This window comes from Ovis canadensis, chromosome 18, assembly GCF_042477335.2.
Source record: "Ovis canadensis isolate MfBH-ARS-UI-01 breed Bighorn chromosome 18, ARS-UI_OviCan_v2, whole genome shotgun sequence".
NCBI lineage: Eukaryota > Metazoa > Chordata > Mammalia > Artiodactyla > Bovidae > Ovis > Ovis canadensis.
The window spans coordinates 78259361-78274631 of record NC_091262.1 but is presented as its reverse complement, the minus strand read 5'-3'; the positions used below and the strand labels follow the sequence as shown (position 1 = coordinate 78274631).

Genomic DNA, 15271 nt, shown 5'->3' with positions numbered 1-15271 from the left:
AAGCACATCTGCTAGTGAGGGAAGCTAGGCAGGGAATTAGGAGACAGGAAAGCTGTTTTTTTTTTCCATCATGACTTTGATCACAGAAGTATAAAGATGCCGAGTCTGTGAGACAGATATAAGCAACCCAGAACCTTCCGAAGAGATAGGAAAGAGCAATTACGGATTATGTTTCTCTTAGAGAACATTCATAGGGGAATGTGAACTCCAAATGTAGGGAGGCTAGTGGAATTCTGATGCTGAAGCACCATAAGATGGATAAAAGATCTCTGTTAAAAGATCAGAAAAAGGCAGCCTGAGTGTTATCAGCTGAAGGTCACTGAGAAGTATCAGGTACTGAACTGCTCTTAGTTCTTCAAATCCTGCTCTAAACGATGGGCTACCCTTTGGGTACCAGGCTTCCCTGGTGGCTCAGATGGTAAAGAATCTGCCTGCAATGCAAGAGACCCTGCTTGGATCCCTAGGAAGATCTCCTGGAGGAGGAAATAGCAACCCCCTCCAGTATTCTTGCCTGGAGAATTCCATGGACAGAGGAGCCTGGCAGGGTACAGTTCATAGAATCACAAAGAGTCGGACACGACTGAGTGACTGATACAAAGTGTATTTAGGAAACATACTATTGCCATGTTTCATTATTTTAGAAAGTTAAATTTCTATAGAAAAATATATTATTACTATATTTACTTTAGAATCCATGATCCCTACCAACACACCCCGCTCCTGAAAGACAAGAGGCCAGGGAAAGGGCCTATTCCAATCACGAGTGCTTGTCTTATGAATACAAAGCTATAAAAGGACAATGAATCTTCCCAACCGCGGACAGAAGGGAAAACCCACAGAACAGATGATGACAGTGATCCAAAGTTAAAGACACTGTTGCCCCAGTCAATATCAGCTCACGGGAGCCTGAACTCAGCATCAGTAAAGCTGAGAGTGAGCTCCTCAGTAGAGCTTCAGACCCAGCACGCTGGAAACACGCCTGGGCTGTGAACCCACCTGGACCAAGAGAGGATCGCCTCTCAAGGTGTTGTGTGGTCTGTCTCCAGTCACCCACTCCTCAGTGGGAGCTCCAGGGAAAACTGAAGTGGGTGACTTCACACAGGGCCTGGTCCCCAGCGGTGGCGTGGGGAGGGGGAGGGGAGCAGAGTGGTGCTCCCTGCATGCCCATGCAAGTCCGGAGTCAGCACTGATGGAGATGCAGGACGGAAGTGCGCCCACGGGAGCGGAAGGATCTCCGTCCCGGCAGGCAGACCCTCACCTCTAGGCTGGTCCGGCATTCGGCGGCCGGGGCCAGTGTCTCCTAAACGAACAGTGCTGCCATCCGATGCGGCTGGTTTTTTTTGGCAGGAAGGCGATCTGCTGAAAAAGCTTGGCTTGGCTGTACTCTCCCTAGGGCGGGACGGTTCAGGAGAATTCTCTGAAGGACTCCTCCTCGTATAAGCAGTACTGAGGGGTCAGGGAGGGTGGTGAGGTCGCCTGGAGCCTTCCCCAGACCAGTAGCTGGATCTGGAGGCAGCGAGAGGAAGCCAGGCAGTGGACACAAAGAAAAGCTCCCACTGGAAGCTGCGAGTTCACACCCATGAAGCGGCTATAACCGCCCAGGGCCAAGTCAGGTGGCACCAAATCCCCAGAAATGTTCCGTGTAGACTCTGGGCGCCAAGGCTGTCACAAGCGGCCATTTCCCCCTTCATCTGCTATAATTCAGATGCTGCACTGTGGGCTGGGTGTGTGTCAGGGGAAAAGAGTCCTGCCAAGAATCCCTTCAGACTCGGATGCAATGAATATCCCCCAAACTCTTGCCCTGTGGTGGGATCTGCACTTAGCATGTTTGTGAAAGTGAAAGTGTTAGTCGCTCAGTTCTCTCCGACTCTTTGCGACCCCACCAGGCTCCTCTGTCCATGGAATTCTCCAGGCAAGTATACTGGAGTGGGCTGCCATTTCCTTCTCCAGGGGATCTTCCCCACTCAGGGACTGAAGCCAGGTCTCCTGCATTGGCAGGCGAATTCTTTTCCATCGGAGCCACCAGGGAAGCCCGAGCATTTTCGTACCTGTTACTAATTTACCCCAAAGTCCTGAGAGCAGGTCTCTGCCCCAGGGGTGGCCTGTGTAACAGCGCGCTCTGGGAGACGGGGATTCGGGAGACCCGAAACAGGCCAGATGCTTCTGAGAAGACACGCTTGCTTCAGAAAATGATTAAGAAGGCCTGATCAAGGAGGACACTGTTCCGAAGTCAAGCTTTTTTTTTTCCCTGAAACTTACTCATCTATAAAAATGGTACCTCCCAGCACACGATACCATGACTGCTGAAAACGATTTCACTTGATGGAATATAATCCTTGTTGGAAGTCAAAATACTCTACTATGTAAATGATAATTCTTTTATAAACTGCCCTAAGTAAGCAGCTTTTAATACAAGTAGGATCATTCAGGATAGATTTAAAATATTTAGAAGTCACTACTGGGGTCAAAAACTACTGCTTCACAGACATCTCCAACCAATACTTCAGTTTAACACGGCAGAAGGGGCAGAGATTTTGAAGTCAGCTGGATTCGTGTTTTATTTGGGCAAATCACTTCACCTCTACAAACTTTAGATTCTTTCATCTATAAAACAGAACCAAAACCACTGTGAGGCACAGGGTATCGCAGGATCAAATATAATATGTAACAAAATACCTAACATGTGGTTATTAATTAATATCTTCCCTCTTCCTCCTAGTTTCACTGACAATAACCTACATGTATTTTTGAGCTCCTCACCTAACAGCCTCAAAACTGAAATGAAATAAAGAATATCAGTGCTTATATATTTTAACATTTGTTAAAAAGTAAATGACCCCTTGGCTTAAAGACTGAAACAATCTTTTCATGAAAAAAAAAAATTTTCATTTAAGTCACCTCATTTTCAGTATAAACGTTTTAGAATCCAAATGTAGTGTTAAAATCATCCACCAATAGGTGGTGCTATTTGCATAGTTCTTAAATGATCATAGTTTTAACAATTAAGTATATGGGTAACATTTTTTCATTCATTCAGTGAATGTTTGTTGAGCACTTACAGTGTGCCAGACCTGTGCAAAGTGCTAGGAATACAAAGAAGAAAAAAAAAATGACCCAGCTCTTTAATGCCCTCCTGAAGCTTCAAGGTGTAGCGAGGGGGAGGGTGTAGGTGATATCCCTGGCAGGTGGGGAGGGAGTTACAAAGTTAATGTGTGTGTTAGTTGCTGAGTTGCGTCTAACTCTTTGCCACCCCAAGGACTGTGGCCCACCAGGTTCCTGCATCCATGGGATTTCCCAGGCAAGAATACTGGAGTGAGTTGCCATTTCCTTCGCCAGGGGATCTTCCTCACCCAGGTATCGAACCCACATCTCCCGCACTGTAGGTGGATTCTTTACCATGTGAGGCACCAGGGAAGCCCATAAAGTTAATGGGCAGGAACAAGGCAATCTGGAGGGCGGCTAACTCAGACCAGAGCTCTCAGGCAGGCTTCCCAGGGAAGGGCACGCGGAGTCGGGTCTTGCAGGATTGGCTGCAGCTCTCCTCTCCCTGACACACACGCGCCACTTTGGACGAGGGGAGCCTCCGGGCAGTCAGCAATAGAAGCTGTCACTCATCGAGCTGTGCATTTGTTTGGTTTGGGGCTTTTTGATTTTATAATAATAAGATTTTTCTACACATGCCGTCTTCTTACTTAGATTTGCATTACTTTAATGAAGACGGAGTTTGAACATCTTTTCCTTAATTAATTGGCTATGTGTACTTCTTTCTCAGCGAACTGCCTCTGCTCATACCTTTTACCTACTTTGCTATTGAGTTGACTGTCCTTTGCCTCCCTGGTGTGGGTAGCAACCTTTGGAAATGGAGGACATTGACCCTTTTCAGCTGCGGGTATCAATTGTGTCTGTTGAGTCTTCACGGGCTGCTCCCTTCCACTTCCTGCCATGCCTCATGCTGTGTCCCGCATACAGCAGGGGCTCAGTGAGTCAAGCGGTGCTGGGAAAGTGACTGAATAAGGTAGCAGAATTTCTGTGAGGTCTCTTAATGGAAGTTGGAGAATTCCGGAATGTCCTGAAGAAGAGAGGCACTCAGGATTGAGGACTGGGGTGAGCAAAGCTGTGCAAACATCAGCCCAAACGCCAGAACGGAGAAGTGGTGGCTATCAGCTACGGAGTCCCAGTGTTGGCGAGCCCCATGCCAAGGATGCTACTGACATGCACCATCCTGTTTACCTCTTGCAGCAGCCCTGGGGCGTAGGTAGGGGCTAGTTTGCACTGGTGCTGAGAGGAACCTCAGTGAGATTAAGTTAATTAGTTCACAGTCCCAGAGCAAAAGTGGCAGAGCTGGGATTAAAACTTGGATATGGCCATGACGTTCCTTAAGCCTAAATTCTTCCTGTTATATTGGCTGGGGTAAAAAAAGATACATTCACCAAATACTTATTGGGTACCTACTAGGGCTTCTCAGTGGCATTAGTGGTAAAGACTCCTCCCGCCAGCGAAGAAGACGTTAAGTGATGTGGGCTTGATCCCTGGGTAGAGAAGATCCCCTGGAGAAGGAAATGGTACTCCACACCAGTATTCATGCCTGGAAAATTCCATGGGCAGAGGAGCCTGGTGAGCTACAGTCCATGGAGCCACAAAGAGTCAGACACAGCTAAGCGATCGAGCACCTACTGTGTGCCGGGCGTTGTTCCAGATGTCGGGCTGGTCTGACTGGACTAGAAAAGTCTTCCTGATTCCCAAATGTCCAATTAAAGTGCGTTCATCTAGGTAAATGATGGTCCTCATCCGAGAAAATATTGTAAGAGTATATTTCCTGACACAAAGGCGTGCTTACACGGCAAATGAGAAAGAGGGTTACAAAATGTATGTAGAAGAATATAATTTATGTAAAAATTATACACTACACAACACCCTAGAAATAAAGTCTGGATGGAAACACAATGAAATGGTAGCTGCGAGTCCTCTGACTGCCATGACTATAGAGGGTTTTCCTTTCCTCTTTTTTTGTATATTTGGATATCCCAAAACACAGATTACCTTGTGTAATAATAAATTGCTTCACAAAGGAAAATAAATCCTGCTGGGGGAAGTGGGAGTCAGCGTTGGCAGATGTGGATATCAGGGCACAAGAGAGGGTGAGCAGCCCAGTGGATGAAGGACTTGAACCCAGGCCGAAGATTAAGATTTAGATCCCACCATCAGTGATGCTCAAGGAAAACCAAAGCAAGGCTGAGCCTTAAGGACCTCTGATAGACTTCATTTTCTTGGGCTCCAAAATCAGTGCAGACAGTGACTGCAGCCATGAAATTAAAAGATGCTTGTTCACTGGAAGAAAAGCTATGACAAACCTGGACAGTGAATTAAAAAGCAGAGACGTCACTTTGCTGACAAACATCCATCTAGTCAAAGCTATAGCTTTTCCAGTAGTCATGTATGGATGTGATAGTTGGACCATAAAGAAAGTTGAGTGCCGAGGAACTGATGCTTTAGAATCGTGGTGTAGGAGAAGACTCTTGAGAGTCCCTTGAACAGGAAGATCAAAACAGTCAATCCTAAAGGAAATCAATCCTGAATATTCATTGGAAGGACTGATGCTGAAGTTGAAGCTCCCAATACTTTGGCCACCTGATGCAAAGAGCCAACTCATTGGAGGACACAATGATGCTAGGAAAGACTGAGGGCAGGGAGAGAAGGGGTGCCAGAGGATGAGATGGTTGGATGGCATCACCGACTCGATGGACATGAGTTTGAGCAAGCTCTGGAAGATGGTGAAGGACAGGGAAGCCTGGCGTGCTGCAATCCATGGGGTCACACAGAGTTGGACACGACTGAGTGATTGAACAACAACAAGGACCTCCAGGTGTCATCCAAAAAGACTGTCTCCGCTAGTATGGAGAAAAGGGGACCCTCCTACACTGTCAGTGGGAATGTGAACTGTGAGCCACTATGGAGAACAGCATGGAGGTTCCTTAAAGAACTAAAGGAGAGCTATTATATGACCCAGCAGTCCCCTCCTGGGCATATATTTGGACAGAAGTGTAATTCAAAAGGATAACGCATCCCCATATTCACAGCAGCACTATTCACAACAGCCAAGACATGGAAGCAACCTAAATGTCCCTCAGCAGATGAATGGCCAAAGAAGGCACGCCCGTGCATGTGTGCACACGATGGAATACTACTCGGTCATGAAAAAGAAAGAAATCACGCCATGTGCAGCAGTATGGATGGACCTAGAGATGATCACACTAAGTGAAGGAAGGCAGACAAAGACAAATGATGTCACTTATATGTGGAAGCTAAAATATGATACAAATTGAACTTATCCATGAAAGAGAAACAGACTCACAGACATACAGAACAGACTTGTGGCTGCCAAGGGGCAGAGGGCAGGGGAGGGATAGACTGGGAGTTTGCAATCAGCAGATACAAACTATTAAACATAGAGTGGATAACCAACAAGGACCTACTGTATAGCATGGGGATTATATTCAAAAGTAATGAATCCTGTAATAAACCATAATGGAAAAGAATAGATGCATTATTACACTTATGTATTTGTTGCTGTTGTTCCTTCACTAAGTCATGTCTGCCCCTTTGTGACCCCATGGACTGCAGCATGCCAGGCTCCCCTGTCCTCCACTATCTCCAGGAGTTTGCTCAAGTTAATGTCCATTGAGTCAGTGATGCTCTCTCTCTCATCTTCTGCCACCCCCTTGTTCTTTTGTCTTCAGTCTTTCCCAGCACCAGGGTCTTTTCCACTGAGTTGGCTCTTCCCATCAGGTGGCCAAAGCAATGGAGCTTTGGCTTCACCAACAGTCCTTCCAAAGGATATTCAGAGTTGATTTCCCTTAGGATTGACTGGTTTGACTTCCTTGCTGGCCAAGGGACGCGCAAGAGTCTTCTCCAGGACCACAGTTTGCAAGCATCAATTCTTCAGCAGCCAGCTTTCTTTATGGTCCAACTCTCACATCCATGCATTACTACTGGAAAAACCATAAAGCTTTGACTATACGGATGTTTGGCGGCAAAGTGATGTCTCCGCTTTTTAAAACACTAGCTTTCCTTCCAAGGAACAAGCACCTTTTAATTTCGCGGCTGCAGTCACTGCGCACAGTGAGTTTGGAGCCCAAGAAAATAACATCTGTCACTGTTTCCACTTTTTTTATTTGCCATGAAGTGATGGAACTGGATGCCATGATCTTACTCTTTTTTTTTAAATGTTGAATTTCAAGCCAGATTTTTCACTTTCCTCTTTCACGCTCATCTAGAGGCTCTTTAGTTCGTCTTCATTTTCTGCCATTAGAGTGGGCATCGTCTACATATATGTATAACTGAATTAGTTTGCTGTGCAGTGGAAACTAACACAACATTGTAAATCAACTATACTTCAGTAAAAAGAAAAGGAGCCTTCCTCATTGGAGGCTGAAGTTTCAAGAAGGATGGAGCTGAGTGTCCCGCTCACAGTTCTGGACCTCGCAGCCTGGACAAAGCAGCCAGCTGCGCAACACTAAAGGGCGTCCAAAGGCAAGTCTTCATGTGGTGGGCATCTTCACAGTTTTGAAGCTTTTTTCATATTTGTTGACTCCAAAGATGGGCAGTTTTGTGTGTTACAACAAGGTTCCCAGCAGATGGCTGTCACATTTCTTACTTGAACAAAATCAGCTCACACTGCAACAACTTTTTGATACAAACCAAGCGTTTTGCTTACAAAGTTGATATATCTTATTCCCTTAAAAATGACAATGGGGGAACTAGTTGGATAACTGAAACATTTTATCAATCTGGCAACATCAACTGTACATTCTAAATGGTAGCTGTTTTTCTGATATGAAACACTTAATCAAAACCCCTTTCTTGGATTAGGCTACTGGCTACATTAGATAGTACAGGTTGTTTATCAGAATGTTACTATCAAGTCCCTATTTAAATTTAATAAGTACCTCATGATGACACAAATCACTATATAAATAATTCTTAATATTCACAATTTACCATCAATAATACATGAGGTAAATATTACATTGCTGTATATTGCTCTTGTTCTTATGAAAATTATGTCAGTGCAAAGTTTAATAAGTGCTGTTAAAATTCTGTGGCTCATTGCAAGGAAAATATTTTAAAATGTTAACTATTCTAAGATAAAAGTCTCAAGTGTCACAAGAGAGACTGTTGACTCCCGTGACCATTTCCAGAGAAAATGAGATACATGAGCAAGAGGACTGAAACTACGAGGAAGAACAGTTGCTTTGAACATAAAACATGATGATTATTCAATAAATTAATGTATCTTAGAAAATGTAAATGTTTAGGACCTCAAAACACTATTACTTTATGTTTGACAGTAAGATCTATACGATTGATAGGAAATGGCTTTATATTTGTTGTGATTGTTATTACAGAGACACAAAAACGCGGAAAGGGGCCTCTTTCGCATTTTCGCGAAAGTGCCAGATGTGCTAAGGCAGCGTTGCATATGGTGTGTAGTAGTTGTGAGCTTTACAGCAAAAGGTTTGGGGCTGATACAAGTCCAAGCACTGCCTGGTGTGAATGACTTGCTTCTTCAATGAGTCAGGACAGACCCGAAGTCACAGCTGCAAGTTCACCCTCACTCACTCGTGTTCTGACAAGCTTTCCTGGGGGTCTCAGTGCCTGAACACCAGTTCGTTCTGATGGGACATTAACAACCGTGAGAATATATGGTCAGTCCTCTGTATCTGCATCCAAGGAATCGAACACAAGCATGAGAGTCCGTGGTCGGCTGAATCTGTGGATGCAGAGCCACCAGCTGGAGGACTTGAGCATCCACGGAGTCTGGGATGGGAGTGGGGGTGGGGTCCCGGAACCAACAGCCCTTGGACACCCTGGGGCGACTGTATAATACTTTGTGTCTCCCCAGCCAATTAGAATCTGCCAAAATCCAGGTTGTACTCATAAGAGTGTCCAGTGGATCTAAGTTAGTATGTGTTAGACCGAATAAAGGCTAACGACTTCAGACGTCATCCACCACCTTCATCTTACAATTGAGGAAACTCAAGGTCAGAATTTTGGAAAGCCTCATGAACTATATTTTCTCCTAACAGGTCTTGATTTATAACAGCTGCCATTACTGAGTGCCAAGTGCTATGCTGGGTGTTTTCTTACCAGTTAGCTCTCTGACAAGATTCAAGGGCATTAAGATATAAAATCCTTCATTCACAGAGGGGGAAAAGCTGAGGCTCAGAGAAGTGAAGTGGCCAAGTTTGTTTATAAACCCACATCTTTCTTCTACTCCAGAACCTGTGTCCTTTCCATTACATCTTGCTATGTATAGTAACCTCACATGGACAATGGGTTAAAAGGTAAGACTGTGGACAAATATTTGTGTGTGATGTGGAAGAGGTCGTGCTGTCTTAGACTACTGAGGACCATAACGTTTAAAAGTGGAATTGCACCTTTCCATCCCTTTCTTTGGCTGCTTTAAGCCCTGGAGACTGGGCATTGATCCATTAGACTCCAGCTCTGGTTTGGTACAAGCTGCAGGCAACTCAAGAGAGGGGCTCTTGATGGGGAATGGAACGGAAGGATGAAGGGAAGTGGGCAGGCAGTGACGGATGCACCGGCTTGACCTTCACCTCTATTGCTTCTAGCTGCTTCTTCCTTCTGAGTTACCGCTACCATCATTTCCATGGGTCCCTAAAGGCGTCTGCCAGTACCAGCAATGACCCACAGAAGGCAGGAACTTTCTCTCTGAAACTCCTTAGGTGCAACTCAACCAGTTCAGCACTACACATGGTGTTGCTGTTGTTGAGTTGCTAAGTTGTGTCTGACTCTTTTATAGCACACCTGTCCTTCACTGTCTCCCAGAGTTTGCTCAGATTCATGTCCATTCAGCCAGTGAGGCTCTCTAACCATCTCATCCTCTGCTGTCCCCTTCTCCTCCTGCCCTCAATCTTTCCCAGCATCAGGGTCTTTTCCAATGAGTCGGCCCTTTGAATCAGCTGGCCAGTGTATTGGAGCTTCAGCTTGAACATCAGTCCTTCCAGTGAATATTTAGGGTTGATTTCCTTTACGATTCACTGGTTGGATCTCCTTTGCAGTCCAAGTGACTTTCAAGAGTCCAGCACTACATGGGTCTCAACTATTCTTGGGATCTAACAAGACAAAGAACTTATGTTTAAATGGCCATGTTCAGTTGCCTGAATTATTTTTAGAAAATGATTAGTAAATTTTCCCAGTCCTTCATTTCCAAATCAAAATTTCCTGGCATTAAAAAAAAAAACACACACAACAAACACCCTTTGTAAATATCTTTCATGGAAATATTTACCCAGCACACTGAGCAAAGACATAGAACTTAAAAGATACAACAGATCTGGAGTTTGCACAATGCAGACTCTTTCTGGAAATTCTTAATACAAATCAGATGTGCAGAGAAGGAGCCAAGTTTTTAAGAACTGCCTAGATCTCGACATCTCAGGTCAACTTCCAGGCTTACCCTAAATTCAGAGAAGCCTAAAGGCCACCCTGCATCTCCCATGTACCCATGCTCTGCTGCTGTTGTAACCACTTGGCCTTATTTCCAAGGTATTATCACCCAATTAGCATAAGCTTCTGATAAGAAGTCCTAATAGTCTAAACTAGACAACAGCCCCATGTCAGTGGTTTTGAGATTGTTAACTGGCTGTGGATTTGACCTGCGAGAGACGTGAGAGGTGCTTGCGATCTCTGTATACAAAGCGTATCTTTTAGGAATAAAACCAAAAGAGAGCTTAAGCCTCTTTTACAAGACTGAATCAGAGTGGACTTACAAACCTGGAACTTTTACAGCCTGTGGGTTGGAGTCCACCACTTTATGACTAAGCCCTCTCCTTACATGAACATTTGGAAAAAAGACAACAAAACATGGTTAGCCTGTGAAGCTGAAATTCCTTCCTAAGCTTTGCTCAACAGAGAATAAAATTTAAAGCCCGATGTTTAAAAAGAGAGAATAAAGTATGTTGAGTAGATATTTACAGAGAAACTGTCCTCATATACACAATATATTCTTAGACGTAAAACAAGCTGTTAAAATGCCCCAAATTAGCTCTCACTAATAAAATGTTACTATTAATTTAACAGGGAGTTATCATAATCCATTATAAAACAACCTCAAAGAAAAAGACTGATGAAACCAGAAAGAAAGTGGTTCCTATTCCTGGTGTTAGCTCGATATTAAAATAATTTCTGACAAATCATGAGATTACAACTTTTTACCCAGTATTTAGAAAATACTGTTGACAAACTTAAGCCACTGAAGTTAACTTTAAAATGGCAGCTGAGAGGGACTTTCCTGGTGGTCCAGTGGGTAAGAATCTACTTTCCAATGCAGGGGACATGGGTTCGATCCCTGGTTCAATGCAGGGGACACAAGTTTAATGCCACTAGGTAGCTAAGCCTGCATGCTGCGACGGCTGAGCCCTTGTGCCCTAGAGACTGTGTTCCACAACTAGAGAAAGCCCGTGCACAGCAATGAAGACCCAGTGCAGCCAAAAAAAAGGAAAAAACAAGGCAGCTGAGAGTATTAGAAATATAAAGTGTCCCACACTTTATCAACTCAGAAGCTTCCCAAATTCCATGGAGCTGGTACTAAGCAAGTTCTCAAGAAGGCCTTCTGCATGCATAGGGAGTCGAAGTCACAGTTTTCCACCTGGCTGGTAACGGGGGTGAGCTGTGACCAGGAGCTATCAGCCGAGCCCACAGTGAGCCCGGAGAAGGCGCAGGCGCCACGAGGGCTCCTCGCTTATATGCACGCCAGGGGCCTTCGGATGCGCTGCTGGGGAAGGGAGCTCACACGACATCAGAAGGGCAGGAACCTGCGGGAAGATGCCCCTTACCTTTCACTGTTCTTTTTGCCACTCGAAGAACTGCTGGTGGATCCCGTGCGGTTCCGGTTTCCTTTGGAATCCCCATAGCTTTCCCTTCGACCGCCAGGAGACACCCGTTCGGAAGAGCTGGTCCTCTTGATGGTACTGAAAGTGCGAAGGAAATGACAGTGAGGAGACAGAGAAATCCTTCCCGGAGTGGTTTTGTCCTGCTGCTGAATACAGAAACATATACACAGAACATCCTATTTCCATGTGGATATTTAAAAGATAGCCTGGTTCTAAATTCCTTACTACAGAGATCAAAAATTTTTTCAGAATGTCACTTGAGATCTATGCTTCTACTCGTTGCCTTTGTAACAGTGAAGTTCCAGGTCACTGGGGAAGTTGAAAGTGCCAACTCCAATAATACCATGAGTATTAGCACCATGAATATCCATGGTACCCATGAATACGACGGCCTTGGTGGGAGGTGACCCCGCCCTTATGTAGGCTTCAGTCTAGACCAGTGGTGCTCAACCAGGGGTGACTCTGCCCCCCAGGGACACTTTGGCTTGTCACAGCTGGGGGAGCAGGGAGAGCTGCTCCATCTAATGGGTGAACGCCAGGGATCTAATGGGTGTACCAGCAGCCACTGCTATAGCTAAGTCACTTTAGTCGTGTCTGACTCTGAGACCCCGTGGACTGCAGCCTGCCAGGCTCCTCTGTCTATGGGATTCTCCAGGCAAGAATACTAATCCACTTAGAGAGAGTTGCCGTGCCCTCCTCCAGCGGATCTTCCCGACCCAGGGATTGAACGCATGTCCCTTGCATTGGCAGGTGGGTTACCTCTAGTGCCACCTGGGAAGCCCCAAATACCCTTCTAAAGCCCAGGAGAGCACTATGACAAAGATGGTCCAGACCCAAAGGTCAGCAGTGCTGCTACTGAAGAACTCTGGTCTAAAGGCACACGCGGAACAAACACAATCCACTCTCTGTGGGATTGCCTCGTTTAGAGGGGGTCCCACGCAAGTGCTTACTTCCTTCTGTGTAACCAGAGGGCCTAGAGTAGTTGGAAGACTGCTGCGGGATGTCTAGGGAAGACTTCCTGAAGACTGTGAATTTCTGGGAGAGAGAAAATCAGTGCCTTGGATATGCTGCAGTTATGTAATAGGCAGGAGCCTGTCCTGGGAAGAGGGACACCCCCTGCACAGGAACCCACAGGGGTGAGGGGCCAGTTAGCCAGGGCCGGGGCTGTAGCTTGATGGTCTGCTCTTGGAGCCTGGTTGTGTGCTACAGACAACTTGTAAAGTTTTTTTTTAATCTTCATCATTAGGTCATGTGTTTCCTGAGGTCTCATCTCATTTATCATTCTTGTATTCTTTGCAGAGTCTAGTAGAGAAGCTTGATAAATGTTTATTACATGAAAGGATGAAATAAATGAAACAATACATGGGAGTGTCACACGGACAAAGGGTCACAGGGAGATGCCATCATTTAGCACCTGCTCCATGAGAAAAAAGGAGAAGGGTGAATGGAGGTGCTGCTCCCTGGCAGGACTGCTTGTGGGGGGGTCTGGTGTGGATGTAGACAGTCAAGGTGTGGTGGGCGAGAACCTAAGTCTGCAGCCCAGGAGGGGGTTCAGGACGCCACTGTCAGCGCGGGTTACTGAACCACGGACGCAGAGGGGATCTGCATGCCGGGGAGGAGAGGGGATGAAAATGAGAACCTTTGCCTCCTGGGAAAGAGAAACGAGGTGGATGAGGTGGGCTGAAGAACTGCCTTGGGAATCTCAGGAGGCAGAGAAACCTGGAGATACCAGAGAAGCAAGAACCCAGGGAGGATGCTAAGGAGCTGGGGCTGCGGGTAGAGGAGGGGAGCTCGATGGTGGAGCCTCAGAGGCTCCGGTGAGCACGCAGTCAGGAGAGGGTGCACGGGACCGAAGTTCCATCAGGAGGAGGCAGGAGTCCAGGAGCCCGAGACAGCGAGGCTGCTGCCGCTGGGCTGGACGTGCCCTCCTTTCTCACAGGGAAATAGCACAGGACGTGCAAGAGCTTTGCACACGGGATGCCCCTGCTGTCTTCCCTTCATTCCCTTTTCCTTCTCATCTCTGCCCTCCTTCCAGCCAATTTCAGTCCTTCTTTCTCTGTCATGTCCAACCAGTCAGTAAAGAAGCTCTTAGCATGTTTTTTTAAAAACCGAAGGGTGTATTGGTTTTTTTAAAAAAATCTCGTTCTCTGAGTGAGCGACATAAATGAGATGAGCATAATCCAAAGACTGGAAGACACTTTCCGCGTAGGCTCTTCGGTCACCGAGGGAACTCTGAATTGACAGCACCGGGATCTCACGGCTGGGATCCTCACGGCTGGGATCCACACGGCTGTGCCTTAGAGCAAAATGTGAATTTTTAGAACATTCAACTTGAGGACAAGGAAATTACAGCTCTTGGGAGAGCATTACGCTTCTGAAATTTAGGATTGAAGTCTAAAAATTACAGAAGGCTTTGTGCTAAAGTTCAAGATCTTCCAGTGACGATAAACCCCAAGCTCAGTTCACGTCTCGAGAGTGTTCTCTGCTGAGCATCTGACATGAGGCTCTCAGGCACCGCGCCTTGGCAGCTGGCAGCCTCCAGCGTCACCTCTGTGGCGTCCTTGTGGGAGTTCAGGGCAAGTTCATGGCTATTTGAAAGCTTGTATAAAGCACCCTTAAAGAGCTGAAACACCGTGACTGTTAATCAATGATAGCAAATGTTAGCCGATTTGCTAATAATTAGTACTCAACCTAGCTCCTGGAAGAGTTAAGAGGGGAGATCAATGATGAAACCGTGGGCAGCAACAGTTCACATCTATGAAGAGTTTTGCATTTCATACGCATCACTGAATTTAAACCTCAAACCCCCAGTGACTGTGTCATCACTCCTATTCTACAGACTTTATTTTCCTGGGCTCCAAGATCACTGCAGACAGTGACTGCAGCCATGAAATTAAAAGATGCTTGCTCCTTGGAAGAAAAGCTACGACACACCTAGACAGCATATTAAAAAGCAGAGACATCGCTTTGCCGCCAAACATCCGTATAGTCAAAGCTATGGTTTTTTCAGTTGTCATGTATGGACGTGAGAGCTGGACCATAAGGAAGGGTGAATGCCGAAGAATTGATGCTTTGAACTGTGGCGTTGGAGAAGACTCTTGAGAATCCCTCGGACTACAAAGAGATCAGATGAGTCAATCCTAAAGGAAATCAAACCTGAATATTCATCGGAAGGACTGATGCTGAAGTTGAAGCTCCAATACTTTGGCCATCTGATGCTAAGAGCTGACTTACTGGAAAGACCCTGATGCTGGGAAAGACTGAGGGCAGGAAGAGAAGAGGGCAACAGAGGATGAGATGGTTGGATGGCATCATTGACTCAATGAATATGAGTTTGAGCAGACTCTGGGAGCCAG

At 45.9% G+C, this 15271-nt stretch overlaps 1 protein-coding gene across 8 annotated transcripts in view; it reads right to left on the bottom strand.

The window, feature by feature from the left end:
• Positions 1-15271, bottom strand: part of EML1 (EMAP like 1) — a 194997-nt gene that overhangs the window by 41658 nt on the left and 138068 nt on the right. For all 8 annotated transcript variants that reach the window (XM_069559740.1, XM_069559743.1, XM_069559744.1 and 5 more), the window contains exon 4: positions 11859-11993. In XM_069559740.1, coding sequence (XP_069415841.1) covers positions 11859-11993 — 135 coding nt within the window. The remainder of the gene's footprint in view (positions 1-11858; positions 11994-15271) is intronic.